This window comes from Budorcas taxicolor, chromosome 22 (assembly GCF_023091745.1).
Source record: "Budorcas taxicolor isolate Tak-1 chromosome 22, Takin1.1, whole genome shotgun sequence".
In the NCBI taxonomy this organism is placed as follows: Eukaryota; Metazoa; Chordata; class Mammalia; order Artiodactyla; family Bovidae; genus Budorcas; species Budorcas taxicolor.
In genome coordinates, this window is record NC_068931.1 from 40,698,572 (window position 1) to 40,719,752 (window position 21,181).

The 21,181-nt window shown below is 42.5% G+C and overlaps 1 protein-coding gene across 1 annotated transcript in view; it reads right to left on the reverse strand.

Moving 5' to 3' along the window:
• LAMA1 (laminin subunit alpha 1) overlaps positions 1-21,181 on the reverse strand; it is a 125,449-nt gene that overhangs the window by 66,690 nt on the left and 37,578 nt on the right. The window contains exons 4-14 of the mRNA XM_052660378.1: positions 16,058-16,300; positions 14,922-15,101; positions 12,181-12,270; positions 11,035-11,152; positions 8,782-8,960; positions 7,648-7,753; positions 5,575-5,735; positions 4,728-4,868; positions 3,907-4,080; positions 2,182-2,283; positions 230-441 (exon numbers count right to left, since the gene is read on the reverse strand). Of these exons, the coding sequence (XP_052516338.1) occupies positions 230-441; positions 2,182-2,283; positions 3,907-4,080; positions 4,728-4,868; positions 5,575-5,735; positions 7,648-7,753; positions 8,782-8,960; positions 11,035-11,152; positions 12,181-12,270; positions 14,922-15,101; positions 16,058-16,300 (1,706 nt within the window). The remainder of the gene's footprint in view (positions 1-229; positions 442-2,181; positions 2,284-3,906; positions 4,081-4,727; positions 4,869-5,574; positions 5,736-7,647; positions 7,754-8,781; positions 8,961-11,034; positions 11,153-12,180; positions 12,271-14,921; positions 15,102-16,057; positions 16,301-21,181) is intronic.

Below are 21,181 nucleotides of genomic sequence, written 5' to 3' on the forward strand. Positions count from 1 at the left end.
GACACCAAGTCTATTTCCTACTAGATACATCGGTCATGGACAACTCTTCTTACACTTTTGATAAACTTATAGTGACAAAAAATAATTTCAAGACAGACAGCTCCATTAGCTGTGTCCTTAAAATAATCAAGTGTATTCAACTTAAAATGCATAATGCAAAAAATCGACAATTCATAAACTATACAAAAGGCAAGACCACTGTAAATTTTCCCCCTTTTCCAGTACACACCTGTAAAGAGCTGTCCTAGCAGAGTTGTAGTTGGCTCTGATCAAGAGATGGGTCACATTGGCGAGGACGGTCATCAGCCGGTCGCGATCTATTTCCCTCTTGCTCTTGAAATCTCGGAAGTTCTCTGGCAGCAGTCTAACCACGTTCAAGTACTCTTCGTACGGCTGCAACAGCAGGCCCTCAGCCTGGGTGCTTAAAGTGATTCTGTTTCCCTAACATTTTTAAAACAAGGAGGAAATACATTCATGATTCATTTTCATGATGAAACACGAAAAGCAAATATTGTATTCGGCCACCTGGCTTTTCATGTCTTGGCCAAACGTGTAATGATATCCATGTCGCGCTTGGTCCAGAAGGATCAGAGATATTTCACCGTGTTCCTCTCAGAGGAATTTGGATAATAAGTCTAAAGACTGTGCCTCTGCTAATCTCAGAAAAGAAACAAAGGCAAGCACTAGACCCAGCTTTCCTCAAAGCAACCAATCTGATACCCCTCATCTTTTTTTAAATTGAAGCACAGTTGATTTACAGTGTTTCAGGGGTATAGCAAAGGTCAAGGCCTTGCTGAGTTTTTTGTTCGGTTTTGTTCCAATTTTTATTGGAATATAGTACCTTAACTCATTTCTGGACACAAACATGTAATAAATCTCCTGATTTCTAGCAAAGTAAGAAAATACCTATTAAAAACCCACAAGTTCTATTCATTCTCAGCCTTTGCTGGCTTTCTGTCACTAGAGAATACACACCAATATCTGGTATGCTGCAAGCTTTCAATAGCCTGGATTTTAAAAGTCAGTCCATTAGTTGTATCTGAAGGATGTAGATTTGTCTCCTGCTTCACTTTATGTCACGAGCTAAAACTGTGAACCTGACTTCCTCTAACTGAAAATAAAGATTTCATTGTCATGCTCACTTCTTAAAAGTCATAAAAGTAATCACATAGGAGCCCATTTATCATCATGTGTTTTCTGACCTATGTGTGTGCCCCCAAGGGTAATGTTCATATTTCATTTTTTCACAACCTTAGGTTTTGTTTATATGGAGTATTTGTTAACCTAGTCTGTCAAATAACAATTAGGAGAATACCTATTTTAATTAGAAAATTTAATTCTTGTAAAATGAATTTCAAGGACCGACATGACCATTAGCGTTTCTTTTAGGAAACCCCACGGTGACTCAGATGGTAAAGAATCTACCCGCAATGCAGGAGACCAGGGTTTGATCCCTGGGTTGGGAAGACCCCCTGGAGGAGGGCATGGCAACCCGTTCCAATCTTCTTGCCTGGGGAATCCCCATGGACAGAGGGGCCTGGTGGGCTACAGTCCATGGGGTCCCAAAGAATTGGACACAACTGAACAACTAAGCACATAGTTGCTTCACAGTGTTGTGTTAGTTTCTGCTGCACAGCAAAGTGAGTCAGCTATATGTACACACACATCCCCTCTTTTTTTGGATTTCCTTCAGGTCAACACAGAGGACTGAGAATTCCCTGTGCTGTGCAGTAGGTTCTCATTAGCTATGTTTCTTTTTGCGATGGGAGTGAGGACAGGGATGGAGGGGACAGAGGTGAGATTAAAACAACGACACATCTCCTGTCCCCACACAGCCAGACCTTGTGACCAGCCAGACTCTGGTCACTCAGCGGGGAGGACACGACCGGAGGGGCAGAGGGGCTCCAAGGCCGATCAGGAAGTCTCCACATGGAGGAAAACCTTCTCCCTTTCGAGTGTGAATAGACAACTCCTCTACAGGATAAGGGGAAGAGCTACAGTGCGGCCCCCGGGCAGTTCTGGAAATTCTAGTCTCAGGGGACCTGAGAGGCAGACCACTGCTGAAAGCCCTCCTGGCTCTGAGCTCCTCGCTACATTGCACCCCGCTCTTAGACACTTTTAGTCATAAAACTGACCCCCACAAAGCCCTCGGCTCTAGCATAGTGACAAGAAAGCAGTTACCTTAATGATGACGTCAGCGTGAGACAGGGGGTCACCATCCACCGCTTCCACTGGGACCTCGTAGGACACTGTGTACTTCAGGAATCCACCAAAGGCCGTCAGCTGGAACCATGAAGGGACAGTGAGCCCCGAGAGGAGGGAGCATAGCCCGCAGTCAGAGGACATGGTGGCTAGGACTCATCTGGAAACTGCTGGGCTGCAAGGTGTCCCCGAGGCCCCAGGGCGTAAGGACTTCACATTTAAGGCAGTGGACAGGAAGCCTGTTACACGAATCTTCTGCTTAACTGACATCACCAAATGCAGGATATTGTTTAAATGCACAGAAAATGCACTCCTTCTTAGAGCTAACGAGGTAAATTACTATGAACTTCTGCTAGTCCAACAACAGACCTTTATTTCATGGAAGAACTGCAGCAGGTGGGGAGTTTGCCCTGACTATAGTCTCAACATTGGGTCTCATCACTGTGCTTGTGGGAGGGTGACAGACACATGTGTGATCAGCCAAAGGAAGGACTAAAGGTTCTCTCCCTGACCCCATATCCTTTAATGTAAAAGAGAGACATTTTTTTTTCCTGCCAGGTATGGTACAACAACACAATGTTCAGAAGCCAGTTTCTGCACCACTAAAAAATTGGAGAGGTGATCCCCAGACACACAAACTACTGAATTTTGATGATAAGACCTCATTCTAAACAGAAAGTGACTTCTAAGGTTGTAATTTAGTGCGGAAAAGCAATCATTAAAAAAAAAAAAAAGCACCAATTATACACAAAACAGCTATAAAATTTAAAATGTAACCATCAGATTAACTAGAAATGGACTATGGTATAAGACCTACACCACGACTTAAACCAAAGGCGAGGCTAAGGCAAGCAGGGAGCCAGAGCCATTGAGGGATATTCCACTGAATATATTTTCAGATCAGAATCTGGAGAAGGTGCATGATTGGTGAGGAGGGACGGGACCATGTCACAGAAGGGAGAAGCTAAATCATATCAACCAACTTCCCACTTTGTAGAATCCCCTTTGAGCATTTTCTTACAATGGAAAGGATCCTATCTGTTCTTAAACATGAACTTCACATGAGCAACAATCATCAGAAAGAAGCAGGGGGTCCCCTGCACACCGTTTCTAGGAGTGTTCTATATACCCGGTGAGACAGGTATGGGCTTCCCAGATGGCCCAGTACTAAAGAACCCGCTTGCCAAAGCAGGAGATGCAGGAGACACAGGTTCAATCCCGACGCAGGTCGGGAAGATCCTCTGGAGAAGGAAATGGCAACCCACTCTGGTATTCTTGCCTGGGAAACCCCATGGACAGAGGAGCCTAGCAGGCTACAATCCATGGGGTTGCAAAGAAGCAGACAGGACTGAGCACAAAACTGGTACACGGCTGACTCCACAGAACAGGGATGCAAGGGACCTTCACAAAGGCCTGGGTGACCCAGGAACCCAGAGCAAGGCAGAAAGTCTGTATGGGAGAAGGGGACAGGCTTCCCCTACCTACCCGGGGCTTACCATGGTGCCAGGAAGGACACAAGTTCATATTTTAATGATGTAGTCAAGTCAAGCAGGGATAAAAAGACAGTGGGAGTCAGATGGGAGAAAACACTATGTGATATTCTGCCAAATGCCCGAGAGAACAATGAGACTGTGTGAAAGGCCAACCGAAGTTCTTCGCGAATGTGCTCGAGATCCCTGCCCCAGACACCATCACCACAAATACCTTGTTTCCCAAGTAGGCTTCCGGGGCCGCCCAGTAGTACTGGGAGGTCAGCCTCTGCTCCACCGCCGAGTTGTTGATGCTGATCTGGTGACGTCCACCCAGCGCATCCTGCTGGGACCGGATCTGGTTGGAACTGACCAAGTCGGTGACCAGCCACCCGGACATATCTTTCACCTTCAAAAAAGATCCAAGAATTTCAGATCTGTGGATCCCTTAGGGTTTCCCTCAGCCCAGTGCTAGCATCTTCACAATGAAGGGGCAGACCCAGAGAGCTCAACCAGGATGGAGTTCACACACCATAGCTTCTACTCATCAAAGGACCCAGAAAACCTAAGAATGAGTCACACGTCCCCCAAACCCAGGTCAATCAGAAGCAAAGAGATGAGCAAAACTGTACAGCCCATAGATATATATCTCAGATTAAAAGAACAGCAAAGAACTCAATAAATGCACTGAATAAAGCATCTCTGGCTAATGCTGACTTCTTCATTGCTGTCCCCCACTTCTTAGCCAATGCCAAAACCTGTATAAAACCTCCAGATACTATCCTCCTAATCTGTCACCTATGTAGAGAAGACAGACCACCCACAGGAACACTTCGCCCTTCTCAAGTATTGACCAGAATCCCCCCTCCCCAGGCACTAGCAAGGAAGGAGAAGGGAGGTCAGGGAAGAGCCCTAAGCTTGAGCCAGCATGCTGTCCCTGTAGAAACCAACCCCTCAGACTCTGTTTCCCAAACAGCTAGGACACCCTGCCTGTCCTTGTAATCTCCATGCCACCTGCCACACTCCCACCTCCCAGCTTTCGGAAGGTGCCCCCACCTGACTGACGGGCCAGGAGAGGCTTTCACAAACGTCAGAGACGCCAAAGCAGAAGCACTCGGAGCAGCCCTGCGGGTTCCTTTCCTCCAAGTTATAGAATCCTGGCTTGCAGTGATCACAGTGACTCCCCTCAACATTTTCCTGCAAGTGAAGCGAAAAGTTAGCTTTTGAAACCAATAATGGGCAGAATAAAATGACCCAAACATGACACATGGTGCTGGAGAGTCCCTTGGACAGCAAGAAGATCAAACAAGTCAATCCTAAAGGAAATCAACTCTGAACATTCATTGGAAGGGCTAATGCTGAAGCTGAAGCTCCCATACTTTGGCCACCTAATACAAAGAGCCATCTCATTGGAAGAGACCCTGATGCTGGGAAAGACTGAAGGCAAAAGGAGAGGACGGTAGCAGAGGATGAGCTGGTTAGGTAGCATCACTGAGTCAACAGACATGGATTTGGGCAAACTCTGGGAGATAGTGGAGGACAGGGAAGCCTGATGTGCCACATGGGGTCACAAAGAGTCGAACACAACTGAACAACTGGACAACAATAACAAACATGACATTAGCAGGAAACATGTCTGGCGACCGAGACACAGGTAAACAAAAAGACAAATCAAAGCCTCATGATGTCACAATTTCCAGATAGTCTGGAATATTATCATCTGATTTTGTCCTCAAGACTGAAGCTAAGGATCTAGAGCTTGGTTGTTATATTGAAATGGCTTTTTCGTATCTTTTTGTCTTAAATCTTCTACGTTTTCCAAACTTTCAAGCATTTTAAAATCTGAAGAGGACTTTATTCATCTTGTAAATGAATGCTCAAGATTATTTTCTGTCATACGTACCTTACAGAGACAAGACTCAGAGCAGGGTTCCTCATTCACGCTGCCAGCTGGGTTGCAGTCACAGGACACACACTCCGGGTAACCCTTATAGCCAAATTGGCAGCGATCACATTTTTCTCCCGCATAACCTTCCTTGCATGGACACTGACCTGGCCACTTCCCTGCAAAGAAAAGTGGCAAAATGATCCAACAGGAAAGTAAAAGGGGTTTAAAGCAGGGGTCAGCCAACTATTTCTGTAAAAGGCCAGAGAGTACAAACTGTAGGCTTTTTGGCCAGTCTCTGCTGCAACTATTCAACTCAGCCCATATGGCTTGAAGGCAGCCACAGATGATACATAAACAGATGGAAACAGCGTTGTTCCAATAAAACTTTATTTATAAAGACAGTGGTGCCAGATATGGCCCATAGAACATAGTTAACAAGCACCCCTCGTTTAAAGAAAGATGGAAGACACATGTAACTGTAAAACGATGCAGTAGCTTTTGAAAACCATTTTGTTCCTCCTTGAAAGGCTGAGCAGAGAGTAGCCATAAGATCTAGAGATGCCACTCTGAAGTATCTAGCCAAGAAAAATGGAAACATATGTCTTCCCCAAAACTTTTACACAAAAGCTTGTAGCAGCATTATTCACAACAGTCAAAAAGTCAAAACAACTCAAATATTCATCTACTGATGAATGCACAACTTAAACACACATACAATGGAGTATTATACAGCAAGGAAAAGGAAGGGAATGCTGCCACCTGCTACAACAGGGATGAAACTTGAAAATAGTACGATCGGTGAAAGAAGCCAGTCACTAAAGACCACATATTCTAAGCTTTTATTTCTATGAAATGGCCAGAATAAGCAAATCTCTAGAAAGAAAGTAGCTCAGTGGTTGTCTAGAGCTGGGGCAGGGGCGGGGGAGGGGTGAAGGGAAACAGGCAGTGAAACTGCCAAGGGGTAGGGGGGCTTCTTTACAGGGTGATGGAAATATTCCAGTACTGGATTGTGGTGATGGCTGTACCCATGAATATCCTCAAATAATGGACTGTACTTTAAATGGGTGTACTGTATGCTAGTCAATTATATGAGAAAATTCTTTTAAAAAAAAGCACAGGAGCCAGCGGTGGAGCGTGATGCGCACTGTCTTTTGCTTTAATGCCAGCCTCAAAAGTTGCAGACTCTTGGCCAACTTTCTCAAGTGCTCTGAGCTACAGTTTCCTTGCCTGTGGAGTGGGCAAAATAACTTTTACTTGCTATGATTAAAAATTAAAATCATGTATATTTTTTAGTGAACCCAATCAAAGGTAACTGTCATCATCAGCATCATCTTATCATGGGTTGCAGACATGAATCACTAGTTCTTGTAAGTCACCACCCACCCCTCAACCAGCAGGCCCCACAGTGAGCACATCCTTCTCAGGTGATCAATATCCACTTCCACTGCCAGCGACTGAGCACTGGAGGAGGTCGCAGGGGTCTCTGAGCAGATACAGCCTATTCAGGGGACTCTGGCATTTGCACGTCCATTTGCCAGTTTTGGAAATGGAAAGAACATTGACATTTACAAGGTTACCTAGAGGATTTGCTTGCATTGTAGGAGGATGTATGCTTAAGCCTCTGCCTGTCTTCTGAGAGCTAAATGCAGTGATTGATATTTACTGTTCCACATATGACTTGAAACAGAGCCTCATTTCTTCTTTCATCAAAAGTTCAATTAACCTCTCAAATGTCATTTCGTCACCTTGACATCACCATCTCCACCCCGCCCTTCCTCAAATCCATCACAATTGGTAATTTTGCTTTATGCCCAGGGCACCAAGACTTGGCTTTATATTATTCATGGACTTGTTCATTTATTGTCTGCCTCTGAGCAGAGACCTTGGTCATCTGTTCAACTATATATATATGTTCCCAGGTCCTAAAAAACTGCCTGGCACATAGTAGTAGGTGCTTCATAAATATCTGACAAGCAAAACATCAATAGAGAATCATCACCAAATTATTACACAATGGTAACAGTCTTGCTAGGTGCAAATCTTACACACACACACACATCGATTACGAGCAGAGAAATGATCAAGTACCTCTGTGTAAGTCAGAGTGAAGGTCATCCTTAACACAGACAGAACTGAGGGACCCCAGAGGGTCACAGTCACAGGGGCGACAAGGGTTGTCCTCATAAGGAGACACCTGAAAGGCAGAGGTTGTCCTAGATTATCTTGCTAGAAATAATAGCAATCTTAGCATTAACACTGACAAGAACATCAATGACAAAGTGTTAACTTTTCATCCCAGATGTGACTATCACCATGATTTTGTGTACCCAGGATGTGTGTAGGTCAAGCCAGAAAATACTAAACATCCTTTTGATGGTGACAGCTGCTGGCATCATTAGCAAAGTGTCCTCCTTTCCCATTATCACAGCTCTCAGGCTCCCTAGCTCTGCTGTGACCTGGAGTTATTTAGAAGCATCTCCTATAACCCAGCTACCACGGGATTCCCATGTCAGTTACATGTCAAGTGAGAAGTAAGCACTTCCTTTGAGCAGGAGACAGCTGCTTCAGTTTTTGGCTGACCCTCCGCGTGAACACTGAGTATCACAAAACTCTGAGAGGATGCACCCAGGGGGCTCTGAATTCAAATTAAGTAGCAGTGACCAAACATCCTACTCTGAGCCAAAAAAGAGGACAATAGAGCAGGATATCTATACTGAAGAACACTACAAGCTAAAAAACAAAGATTAAGTGGCAGGTATTCCCAGGGCAACTGCCAGTAGAAGGACAGAAGAAAAATCATGAGTCAAAGTCTAAGAAAGGTCCTAAGAACCGGAATCCTTATAATTACATGCACATACCCCTTACTAGCATTCCAATAAAGGGATTCTGAACCAGAAAACAAAACAAGTGAGAAATGGCCAGGATTCAAAACCTTCATTATCTTCACAGCTGTTTGCCTGTGACTCTATTTCAGCCCTTTAATTAGTGATTGATTTTATAGTTAACTGTTGGGCACATCTGTCTCCCCAATCAAGTTTTAAGTTTCTTTTTCACCTTTGCATGCCTTCTATTGCTTGGATTATAAAACACTCCCTAATAAATCTTCAGTCAAAGAATACAGACAAACGTTACAGAAGGAAATGTCTGCAGTGCTGTGGTTGTGTGTGGTGGTCAGAGGCTCTTTCCCACCACAAAGCTGGGCGACGGCCAAGGCACTCTTACCCCATGGGGTCTGTAAAATCCATCCACACAGGTTTCACAGTTGACACCCATGGTGTTCTGCAGGCAGCTGATGCAAACCCCTCCTCCTCTAAACTGTCCAGCAATATTCAGGCTTCTCCTCTGATTGGCCACATCTTCATCATAGTAACAGTCTTTGGCTTTATTGTGGCAATTGCATTCTAGGAGAATATTTTCACATCTCAGTTAATATAGACATCGTAGTCTAGATAAACAGAAGCGTTCCCTCCCTAAGTCAGTTTTGAAGAAAGTGAAAGTTGCTCAGCTGTGTTTGACTCTTTGTGACCCTATGGATTATACAGCCCATGGAATTCTCCAGGCCAGAATACTGGAGTGGGTAGCCTCTCCCTTCTCCAGGGGATCTTTCCAACCCAGGGATCAAACCCAGGTCTCCTGCATTGCAGGCGGATTCTTTACCAGCTGAGCCACCAGGGAAGCCCAAGAATACTGGGGTGAGTAGCCTGTCCCTTCTCCAGTGAATCTTCCCAACCCAGGAATCGAACCAGGGTCTCTTGTGTTGCAGGCGGATATTTTACCAGCTGAGCTACCAGGCAAGCCTGGCTATAAATAAAAACTACAGAGTAAGTCATTCTAGTAGGACATGGGCCACCTTCTGGAGGCGCTAGGGAATAGCTATCTGAGTTATGAGTTTGCACACCCACTGGATCTATCAACCTCTTTCCTGGGATCACATTCTGCAGAAGCACCCGCTCACTTGTCAGTGACGAAGGTGAATCACTGTACCACTGCCTGTGTTAACAGAAGACTTGCTGTTGTTCAGTCGCTAAGTTGTGTATGACTCATTGTGACCCCCATGGACTGCAGCATGCCAGGTTCCTCTGTCCTTCACTATCTCCTGGAGTTTGCTCAAATTGTCCATTGAGTGGGTGAGGCTATCTAACCATCTCTGATAACAAACAAAATACTATAGGTAGGTATATGTTTTGATAATGTTTACATCTATATAACGGAGTTCAATGCAACTATTCTTTAAAATTAATTAATTAATTTGGCTGCACCAGGTCTTCGTTGCAGCATGTGGGATCTATTTCCCTGATCAGGGATCGAACCTGAGTCCCCTGAATTGGGAATGCAGAGTCTTTGCCACTGGACCAGGAGGGAAATTTCCCCAGTACAACTATTTTTAAAGCAGCATTTTATACCGTTAATATGGAAAGATTTTCTGTAAGATATATTGTTAAATATAAAAGCAATGCACAGATCGACATGCACATTACATTAGATTCTATGCACAAATTGTGTAAGGTGTTAACATGCTTTACTTGCATAAACATTTCAGGAAGAACCTACCACTAAGTCGCTTCAGTCGTGTCCGACTCTGTGCGACCCCATAGACGGCAGCCACCAGGCTCCCCCGCCCCTGGGATTCTCCAGGCAAAAACACTGGAATGGGTTGCCATTTCCTTCTCCAATGCATGAAAGTGAAAAGTGAAAGTGAAGTCGCTCAGTCATGTCAGACTCTTAGCAACCCTATGGACTGCAGCCCACCAGGCTCCTCTGTCCATGGGATTTTCCAGGCAAGAGTACTGGAATGGGGTGCCACTGCCTTCTAAATTATTCCTGTTGCTGCTGCTAAGTCGCTTCAGTCGAGTCCAACTCTGTGCGATCCCATAGACGGCAGCCCATCAGGCTCCACCATCCCTGGGATTCTCCAGGCAAGAACACTGGAGTGGGTTGCCATTTAAAAAGTGAGAAGGGTAGAGACAGAAATATATAAATATGCTTTAATATATTGTAGATATTGGAACCTTTTGAATATATTGTCTATTTAAAATCTAAATCCAACTTAATACAGAATAAATGAATACATGGTAAGGGAAATCAAATAAACAGTAAATCATAATGATATATCAGGTTCCAATCCTTCATGTCTTATGACAGTAGTCTGCAGCTTTGGGAATTACTTGAGTATCTAAGAAAACCATTTTATTGTTGTTTGGTTGCTACGTCATGTCTGACTCTTTGCAAACCTCCAGACTGCAACATGTCAGGCTGCCCTGTCCTTCACCATCTCCCTGGGTTTGTTCATGTCCATTGAGTCGGTGATACAATTCAACTATCTCATCCTCTGTCGCCCTCTTCTCCTCCTGCCCTCAATTTTTCCCGGCATCAGGGTCTTTTCCAAACCATTACACACTCTAAATATGAGTCACTGTAAACTGAAGAAGACGAAGGGGAAAGACTTCACATCCTTGCACCTCTGAGTGGCCTCACCTTCACACGTGTTCCCGGAAGAAACAGTGCCAGGTCTCCAAGGCTGCTGGTGGTACCCAGGGCAGCATCGATTGCATCTGTCCCCACATGTGTTATGTTCACACTGACACTGGAACTTCTAGACGATAAGGAACATAAAACTGCATCTGAAAATTGACCTGCATGCTTTTCTTAAGTTTATTTCAAGAAAAATTCATCACAGTCAAATTCATAGCAAGGGTTTGCAGTTGAGGATATATGATATAAGCAAATTGGTATCTCATTTTAAAAGATAAAAATAAACATAGAACCTGGTTACATGCAGAAATGAGAAGAAATAAAACAAACTAACATGGCTTAACTAACAAAAACTTTTCAAAAGAGATATGTTGACTTGAAAGGCTTGGAAGCTCCTATGAGCAACTTTCTTTTTTTAAGAAAAAAATATTTATTTTGGCTGCATCAGTTCTTAGTTGTAGAATTCAGTATCTAGTTCCCTGACCGGGGATCAAACCTGGGCCCCCTACATGGGGAGCACAGAATCTTACCCACTGGACCGCCAGAGAAGTTCCTGAGTAACTTTCTTGATATTCATTTCTATATTTTTCAGCATTAATAAGAGAATAATCCTATTCAGGAGTTAAATTATAACAAAGATTTAGAAAAAATAAAAAGTAATTCCATGTAAGTTGTTTAAGAGAAGAAAAGGGAATGTCTTCTTCTTCACTTAATATGAAGCTAAAACAGGAAAACTTTGTTTTATCTTGATTTAGCACCACAGAAAGGAAAGAGGAAGGGACTCTTAAAAACATAAGCATAATTTCTAACAGCACATGATTTTCACTTACTATCTTACAGAAAAGAGCTTTAAAATTCAAAAGGCCACTGGACTGGACCCTATTTTACAGTTAAAGGTTAAAATGGCAAATATTATATCTTGTTTTGCAACAAAAATAATTCCTAGAAAGATTTAATTAAAACGTATTCTTCAACCAAAGCAAAATTAAACTGTCTTTAAAAATTTAAACCAGTTAAATTATCTGAAAAGTTCTTTTTTTGTGGCATGATTTTAAAACTTTCAACAGTTGCCTTAAATAAAAAGTGCAATGCCAACATTATAGCTACAACTTCTGAAGTTTTAGTAAAATGTGAAATACTACTACTCACCTTTGTAGCTTCATCCCATGGGCAGCTACTAGCATGGCCGTAACAGATACACATTCCTCCAACAGAAATGTCTTTTATTGAATAATAATACTAAGGAAAAAGAAAGTTTAAAAAAAATTTAAAACCTCTTCTATTTCAGTGCAAAGAAAATGTTGACATCCAAACAAATATCTCAGTTGCTCTCAGTAATCAAAAACACACATATACCTTTTAAATCATATTTCATGCACAAATAAATATAAATAAAATATTTATGTTCAATTGAAGTAAATAATGTTCAAATTATCTCATCAATTGAAACCAAAGGAGTTGAAAAAGAATTTCCCAACTTGGCTGCATCATAAACTGAGGCAGTCATATTCGAAACCTAGGCTTTTCACTTTCACTTTCACTTTCATGCACTGGAGAAGGAAATGGCAACCCACTCCAGTGTTCTTGCCTGGACAATCCCAGGGATGGGGGAGCCTCATGGGCTGCCGTCTATGGGGTCACACAGAGTTGGACACGACTGAAGAGACAGCAGGAGCAGCAGCAGCAGGCTACTGAAAACTCTAAAAATATTCCTAAATTGAATACAGCCCTATATAAACTACCCACTCCAGTATTCTGGCCTAGAGAATTCCATGGACTAGAGAAGTCCACGGAGTTGCAAAGAGTCATACATGACTGAGCGACTTTCAGTTTTTCACTATATAAAAAGGATAACTCATGACCAAGTAGGCCTTATCCCAGGAGTGCAGAGTTAATTTAACATGTAAAAATCAATAAATGTGAATCACCATTAACAGAATAAAGGAGAAAAACTAAGATCCTTTCATTAGATGCAGAAAAAACATTTTAAAGAAGGCAACACCATCATTCCCAAAACTCAGCAAACCAGAAGCAGAAGCAAGCTTCTTCAGTCTAATAAAGGTGTGTCTATGGAAAACCTGGATCTAACTGTGGAAGGTTAAGCACTTTCCTCCTAAAATCAGCTCTCACCATTTCTAGTCAACATTTCAGTCGCCCATACAATTCAATAATGCAAGAAAACGGGAGTCAAAGGCAAATAGAGGGCACAGTAAGACTAACTGTCATTATTTGTAGATAAAATGATTGTGTACACAGAAAATCTATCAAAAGCTACAAGAATTTGTAAATCGGGATGAACAAAAATGAATTACACTTCTATATATATATACTCGAATGAACAAAAGGAAAACAAATTTTAGAAAGCAAGCCATTAACACTAACATTCAAAAACGTGAAATACTTAACAATAAACTGAACAGAAGATGGACAATAAACAACAGATCAATGCCAAGAGGAGTGAAAGAAGTCAGACGAAAGTGGAGACGTATGGCACATTTGTGAACTGGATGATCCAATACTATCAAAATGTCTTCCAAAATTCCTCCTAAATTGATCTATTTGATCTATGGAATCAATGGACTCCCAGTGAAGGTCTCAGCAGGCTTTCTTTCTTTCTTTTTGGGCAGAAATTTACAAACTGATTCTAAAACTCATAAGGAAACACAATGAACTTGGAACAGCCTAACCAGTCCTGGAAAAGAACTGGACTGTTACAGTACGTGACTTCAAGACTTTCTACAGTAATGCAGAAAGACCTTTATTGGCATAAGGATAGACAAACAGATCATTAGAACAGTTCAGTGTCCAGAAATAAATCCACAATAATAAGGTCAAGTAATTTTCAACAGGCCACAAAATAATTTAAAGAAAAAAACAATGTATATATTTTCAACAAGTCGTGTGGAACAATTGCACGTGCACATGGAGGATAAATAGCTTCTACCTTACACCAAATAAAAAATGAACAAGAATGGATAATAGGTGTGAAAACTAAAACTATACAACTATTACAAAAAAGCATCAGAAAATATTTTTGTAAACTTGGGGTAAACAAGTATTTCTCAGTGAGAAATAGAAAGATTAATTGAGGAAAAAATAATAAATTGCATTTTATCAAAATTAAAATTTCTACTCATCGAAAGTCATAGTTAAGAAAGAGAGGACGGAGAATGGATTTTCAGTAGAGACACATTGGACAAAGGACTTGTACACAAGATACATAATTTATAATTCAGGAATAAAAAGACAGCTAACCCAATTTAAAGATGGATAAAAATGTGATCAGATACAAATAAGCACACACTCAACATAATTCTCAGGGAGATACAAATTAATCCCCAAGGAGACACTCTTCCATGCACACTGGCACGGCTGAGGTGACAGCGATGACACCCCAGCGTGGACGTGTGTGGTGTACCCGGAGCCCTCACACACTGCTGCAGCATGGCACAGCTGCTTTTGATGTCTCAGCAAATTCCCCAAAATTAAACATACAGCTATCCTGTAACTTGGTCGTCCCACTCCTACTTTATCCAAGGGGTTTGAAAACGTCTGTCCCGATGAACCTTGTACATTTACTATACGTATATCTCAAAGTTTAAACTTTTAAGTGAAAAAAAAAACAAAACCCAGCAACTCTCACTTGCTTGGTCAGTCGTAGAGCCAGATCAGAATGAAGAAATGGCCACTACACCCTGTGCAAGACGATGTCATCGGATGAGTGGAGACAAGGGGGCCTGAGGACACCACATCAGAACGTCTACCTCATTTAAAGGTGGTATTTAATGTTGTCAACAAAAATAAGAAAAAAGGGCAACCAGGGAAGAAATGTCTATTTCCCTTAAATGACATAAAGTTTTTCTATAGGTCAGGAGCCCGGCCAGACTTACTCGTCTGGTAACAATAGGGTCCAGGTCTTTAGGGTCCCGGTGGCTGAGGGTCATAAGATCGGCGTTAAGGGTTCGGATGCGCTGTAAACGCAGGCGGATGTATCGTGCAGAAGTGAAATCCAGCAACTTGGGTGAAAGATCATCAGAGCTTGGTCTGCCATTGATTAACGATGTGTGAATCTAAAGATAAAACATTAAAATAAAGAAATATCCATTTTAAGTATTCAAAAAAATATAACTCTAATGGCTCAAATTCAGGACATAATCTTTACAAATATTATCTAAAATAAAACCAAATAACTAGGTTCTTATAGGAATCTAATATTCATTGACACTTGTGAACAGCAATGATCACAACCCAAGTTCAGTTTATTAAAGTCATTCATTCTAGTGTCTCAGGGATTGCAGGAAACCTTTAAACAAGAACACTTGTCCTGGTGTGATGAGAGCATTTTAACATGGATCCGTAGGCACCTGTGAACCAGAGTCTAAATGTCAAGGATTGACTGAGGAGAGTGGGAAAAGGTGTCTGGGAGCTTTATAACTCCCAGTCTCTCAACTCATCTCTGCTCTTGAAACAATGCAGGGCCTGCTGCAGAGTTCCTGTGTGAAAAAGCACTTTTTTTGGAGGGTTTTTGTGGTTTTAGCTCATTAAGGCATTCTACCAAGGCACGGCTAATTTTTGATCACACTGATTTAATGATGTGTGTGCAGTCTAGGCATGTAGAGCACGGAACTGGAACACTTTATCAACCATATCCAACCCACAACACCCCCAGGGAGAGTGAGAACTTCCTGGAGAAAACCGGGAGCTCTATCAACAAATGTTATTGCCCTGGTATCATGGGAAGGATCCTCCAGGGAGGATCTAATGAGTTATTAAATCACAGCAGAGTGAAGTTGACGGACCTTCTTGAAGGGAAGAAATCAATAAAGTAACACGTGTCCGGGGCAACATGAAGCATCAGTACAGCAGGCAATGATACCTCAGCTCCAGCATCTCAACAGTTAAAGATCTCTGTGATCTGCACCAGGAGGGATCTATTTTGAATCCTCCACTTTGGCTCCTACGACAGCTGTGTTGTCATTCGGAGGTGGGGAAAAACAGACCTCCCAGCCGGTAGGGGGCGCCTTACCTCTCCGTGCTCAAGTGGCACCAGTCTGGAGTAATAGGAGGTGCAGATGACTTCGTCATCCGCCCTGTAGGTGGGCGGCCCCCGTCTCGGAGTGATGTTGTAATGCGTCAAACATTCTGTGTCACTGACTGCATAGTACTGCCAGGGGCTGAACTCGACACCATCCACTGAACGTTCCAAGATCCAGTTTCCAGGCCGAGGGGCATTAGCTGCCTTGATGATGACATAAGCGACCTGGAAGACCTGGAACAAAGCCATTGAAAAGTCTCAATCAATAATCAGTAACAAGTGCCCGGAAACCAAAGTGCCTCTTGAGAACACTGCCATATGATGACTTCCAGTGTCTTTTACTGCTTTTGAAGACAACTGCTCAGAAGTGTTCATCAGAGGTGTATCTTGTAAATGTTTTGCTGGTGGCATTTGCTTTCAACATATACTCAAACTGTTCACAAGTGAATCTGTATTATTATTATTGTTATTAGCAGTGTAATTTTTAAAATATATTTTGAGTGTGCTATGTACCATGTGGGATCTAGTTCCCCCATCAGGCCTGGAACCTGTGCCCCCTACATGGCAGCATGAAGTCTTAACCACAGGACCACTAGGGAAGTCCCAATAATGTTAATAAGTGTCTGTTTCCTTGTTTTCAATGTCTTTTTCCAGCAGGATTCTTAATGGTCATAGTTGCAATATATTTCATCAATAGTAGTGTTAAACGTATTTCTCATACATTGATTTGGAGATAACACATCTGAACATGAGAAAAAAAGTCAACTTACTACACACCTATCACAACGGTTAAAATCCAGACCACTAACAACACGAAATGCTGGTGAGGTTGTGGAGTGACAGGAACTCTCGTTCAGAGCTAGTGGAAATGCAAACTGCTGCAGCTACTTCAGAAGAGAGTTTGGTGATTTCTTATGAAATTAAATATGATCTAACCATACAATGGTATGATCACTCACCAGGAGCCAGACATCCTGGAATGTGAAGGCAAGTGGGCCTTAGACAGCATCACTACGAACAAAGCTAGTGCAGGTGATGGAATTCCAGTTGAGCTATTTCAAATCCTGGAAGATGATGCTGTGAAAGTGCTGCACTCAATATGCCAGCCAATTTGGAAAACTCAGCAGTGCCCACAGGACTGGAAAAGGTCAGTTTTCATTCCAATCCCAAAGAAAGGAAATGCCAAAGAATGCTCAAACTACCGCACAATTGCACTCATCTCACACGCTAGTAAAGTAATGCTCAAAATTCTCCAAGCTAGGCTTCAGCAATACATGAACCGTGAACTTCCAGATGTTCAAGCTGGTTTTCGAAAAGGCAGAGGAATCGGAGATCAAATTGCCAACATCCGCTGGATCATGGAAAAAGCAAGAGAGTTCCAGAAAAACATCTCTTTCTGCTTTATTGACTATGCCAAAACCTTTGAGTGTGTAGATCACAATAAACTGTGGAAAATTCTTCACAAGATGGGAATACCAGACCACCTGACCTGCCTCTTGAGAAATCTGTATGCAGGTCAGGAAGCAACAGTTAGAACTGGACATGGAAAAACAGACTGGTTCCAAATAGGAAAAGGAGTATGTCAAGGCTGTATATTGTCACCCTGCTTATTTAACTTCTATGCAGAGTACATCATGAGAAACGCTGGGCTGGAAGAAGCACAAGCTGGAATCAAGACTGCCGGGAGAAATATCAATAACCTCAGATATGCAGATGACACCACCCTTATGGCAGAAAGTGAAGAGGAACTAAAAACCCTCTTGATGAAAGTGAAAGAGGAGAGTGAAAAAGTTGGCTTAAAGCTCAACATTTAGAAAACGAAGATCATGGCATCTGGCCCCATCACTTCATGGGAAATAGATGGGGAAACAGTGGAAACAGTGTCAGACTTTATTTTTTGGGGCTCCAAAATCACTGCAGATGGTGACTGCAGCCATGAAATTAAAAGACACTTACTCCTTGAAAGGAAAGTTATTACCAACCTAGACAGCATATTGAACAGCAGAGACATTACTTTGCCAAAAAACGTCCATCTAGTCACGGCTATGGTTTTTCTAGTGGTCATGTATGGATGTGAGAGTTGGACTGTGAAGAAGGCTGAGCGCTGAAGGATTGATGCTTTTGAACTGTGGTGTTGGAGAAGACTCTTGAGAGTCCCTTGGACTGCAAGGAGATCTAACCAATCCATCCTAAAGGAGACCAGTCCTGGGTGTTCATTGGAAGGACTGATGCTGAGGCTGAAACTCCAATACTTTGGCCACCTCATGCGAAGAGTTGACTCATTGGAAAAGACTCTGATGCTGGGAGGGATTGGGGGCAGGAGAAGGGGATGGCAGAGGATGAGATGGCTGGATGGCATCACCAACTCGATGGATGTGAGTCTGAGTGAACTCTGGGAGTTGGTGATGGACAGGGAGGCCTGGTGTGCTGTGATTCATGGGGTCTCAAAAAGTCGGACATGACTGAGCAACTGAACTGAACTGAACCATACAACCTAACAATCATGCTCCTTGGTATTTACCCAAAGGAGTTGAAAACTTCCACAGGGAATGGATAAAAGAAGTGTGATGTCCATACAACAGAATATTATTCAGTAATAATAATTTTAAAAATTGAGCTCTAATGCCACAAAAAGACAAACAGACATACAGGAACCTTAAATGCATAGTGCTAAGTGAAAGAAGCCAGTTTGAAAAGGCTACGTACTGGATGAGTCCAACTATATATGACCTCCGGGCTTGTTGGTTTTCTGTTTTTTGTCTTAAGCCTCTCCCCATCTTCAGTTCAGTTCAGTTCAGTCGCTTAAAGCCAAATTTTTCACTCTCCTCTTAGCCCTCACCAATTCCAGGAACACAATTCCTCAAAATTAACCCACCATAAACCAAAATATTTTACTTTCATCTACTGAACTATTCCCTGGGAAGGCCAATTCTATCTCATTACAATAACTTTGTTCACCTACAAGAAACGCCCCCCAATAAAGCACACCCCCTGTTCTAAACCATATTAAAAGCAAAATAATGTTATTGGATTTCAGTAATGAGGAAAATTAGGAACTGCTTGCATCCAGAACTGAATTCCATGTTTAAAAATCTAGAACCATCTTCATCAATTTAAGTCACTTACAATAATTAAAATAAGGCAAAGGCTATTCTGCTGGAGCATAAACATGTCAAGAAAATTTTCCTATGAACATAACTACATGGTTTTTTCTTTGGGGGAGATTTTTTTTTAAACCTTTCCCCAATTTTGTAATTCATAAATTCTATCATTTATATGCTTTTTTATTTACTATATTTTGTTTGCTCGGTTGCTTAGTTGTGTCCGACTCTTTGAGACCCATGGACTACAGCCTGTCAGGCTGCTCTGTCCATGAAATTCTGGAGAATTCTGGCAAGAATACTGGAGTGGGTTGCCATTTCTTCTCCAGGGGATTTTCCTGACCCAGGAAATCAAACCTGAGTCTCCTATGTCTCCTGCATTGTAGGCAGATTCTTTACCTGGCTGAGAACAAGTTAAGTGCTTTATTAGAATTACTAGCACTTCAAACCTTTCTAACTACATTCTTCTCATGAAATATGTACTGTTACTCCTGCTACTTTACAGATGAGGAAACTGAGGCATAGATTAAGTAATCTTCCCAGGATCTCACAGGTACTAAAATGTAAACCACACTTCTACAGGTTGCAAGAGAAAAGAATGAAACCCTGAGCTGAGCAACAAGTGAGCACCAACCCAGTTTTCCAAATCTCTGACCTCAACCAGCAGCAATTGTTTCAATACCATGTTCTTGTACTTTCATCAAACCCTTGTTGGCTTTTAGACAGAGAGGTCAGTCACATGTCACAAAATGATATCCAGTGGAAGAACAAACGTACTGGGAAAACTTTAGGACAAATCGTTTAAGTATCTTGATCAAGGCCTTCAGATATGACACTGGGCGTTGTTCTCACAATCTCTGAATAGTTCCCCAACTGGAGACTGGGAAACAAATCAAAAAAGGGATTATGAGATGTAAATCTGCAAAAGTGGAAGAGGGAGCTATGAAGCATCTAGATGCAATATGTTAAATCACGTTACTGGCAGAAATGTCTCCCCAAAATCCAAATGCTGAAGTCCTAACCCCTAGTACCTCAGAATGGGACTGTATCTGGATAGAGGTGTTTAAAGAGTTAATCAAGGTCAAGGGAGGTCATAAGCCTATCTGACTGGTGTGCTTTTAAGAAGAGAAGATTAGGACCCATACACACAGATGGAGGGTCAACCCTGTGAGGACACAGTGAAAAGATGGCCATCTGCAAGCCAAGAGCCGAGGTCTCAGACGGAACTGACCCTGCCAGCACCTTGATCTTGAACTTCCAGTTCCCAGAACTCTGCTAACACATTTCTGCTGTTTAAACCCCGAGGTCTTCCGTATGGGCTATAGCAGTCCTAAGCAAAGGAACACAAGCTTGTCTAATTCACCCGTTGTGTGCTGACAAACAGGTCTTAGCACCTAATATAAAAAAAAAATAGTGAGGGCTTCTTTGTTAATATATAGAACCTTTGCCCAAATGAAATCCATGATATTTCTGTTGCTGCTCTTTAGCATGGTTGACTGAACTGCCTTGTCTCTCCATATAAGGTTGGCTGAACACAAATTGATGACACAGGGCTTCCACTACATTCAGCGTCACTGAGGTCTTGCCAAACCCTGTAGCTGATACAGCCACTTTCAAATCCACTTTCATCAGGGTTTTCCACCCAGTGGCCTTTGTTAATGATCGCTGGAATGCACATAAACAGTGCCACATAAATAAAGTGCATGCGCACCCAACACCGCTTTCGACACAGGAATCCAGACAGGAACTTTCATGCAGCTCAATCTTTAATGTATTAAATCCACCTCAGGCACAGAGATAAGAACAATACACGGAGCCTAATTCTCCAGCATCAGGGCTCAGCTTCACATGTGCTGGGGAGGCCAAGCGTCTCTGCTCCCCAGAAAGCTCAGCTGTGTAACCGCAGGGGCCCAGATGCCACACGGGACCCCGGCTGGAAATTCTGCCCACAAGCACGTACCTGCCTCCCAGGCCATAGTGAAACAGTGGATGGAGGATTGTTTTCTCTTACCCA